Source organism: Morus notabilis, unplaced genomic scaffold, assembly GCF_000414095.1.
Source record: "Morus notabilis unplaced genomic scaffold, ASM41409v2 C11309020, whole genome shotgun sequence".
Classification (NCBI taxonomy): Eukaryota; Viridiplantae; Streptophyta; class Magnoliopsida; order Rosales; family Moraceae; genus Morus; species Morus notabilis.
Window position 1 is genome coordinate 1 of NW_010384846.1, and position 769 is coordinate 769.

Here is a 769-nt window from a genome sequence, read left to right on the forward strand (position 1 = left end):
ACTACCATGATGCCTTTATGCCATACTTGAGGAGGATAAACACAACTGCAACGAAGACTTATGCCAGCAGGACATTCCTTTTCCTGAAAAAAGACGGCACTTTGAAGCCATTGGCAATCGAGTTAAGCTTACCACATCCAGATGGTGATCAATATGGTGCTGTTAGCAAAGCATATACACCAGCTGAAGAAGGTGCTGAAAGCACCATTTGGCAGCTGGCCAAAGCTTATGCGGCTGTTAATGACTCTGGCTATCATCAGCTAATTAGCCACTGGTAAAACTCTCTAGTCTCTAAGAAAGATTTGAAAAATTAGTTCGGGTTTCTTATATTATTATTTTTAATGTTGGAATTGGCTACAGGTTGAATACTCATGCTGTTATTGAGCCATTTGTGATAGCAACAAACAGGCAGCTAAGTGCGCTCCATCCAATTTACAAACTCCTGCAGCCTCACTTTCGTGATACTATGAACATAAATGCCTTCGGTAGGCAGGCTCTCATTAACGCCGAGGGCATTTTGGAGATGACCGTTTTCCCAGCAAAGTTCGCCATGGAAATGTCATCAGTAGTTTATAAGCATAACTGGGTTTTAACTGAGCAAGGGCTCCCAGCAGATCTCATCAAGAGGTAAATCATTCATGTCTAGATTGTTATTTTTCTTTCAAGTAAAATCTATTAGTTCCATATAGAAAACCATTGTTAAGATTTATTAAGATTTTAGTTCAATGAAATACTAAAATTCCTTGGTTGTATGCAGAGGAATGGCAGT

The 769-nt window shown here is 39.7% G+C and overlaps 1 protein-coding gene across 1 annotated transcript; it reads left to right on the forward strand.

Moving 5' to 3' along the window:
• Positions 1–5: 5 nt before the first annotated feature.
• Positions 6–627, forward strand: LOC112094874 (linoleate 9S-lipoxygenase 6-like; the record flags this gene model as incomplete). Its single annotated transcript, XM_024176583.1, has 2 exons — positions 6–274; positions 361–627. Coding segments are annotated over 2 exons (536 nt in total), but the record flags the coding sequence as incomplete, so codon positions are not given.
• Between the last annotated feature and the right edge of the window lie 142 nt (positions 628–769).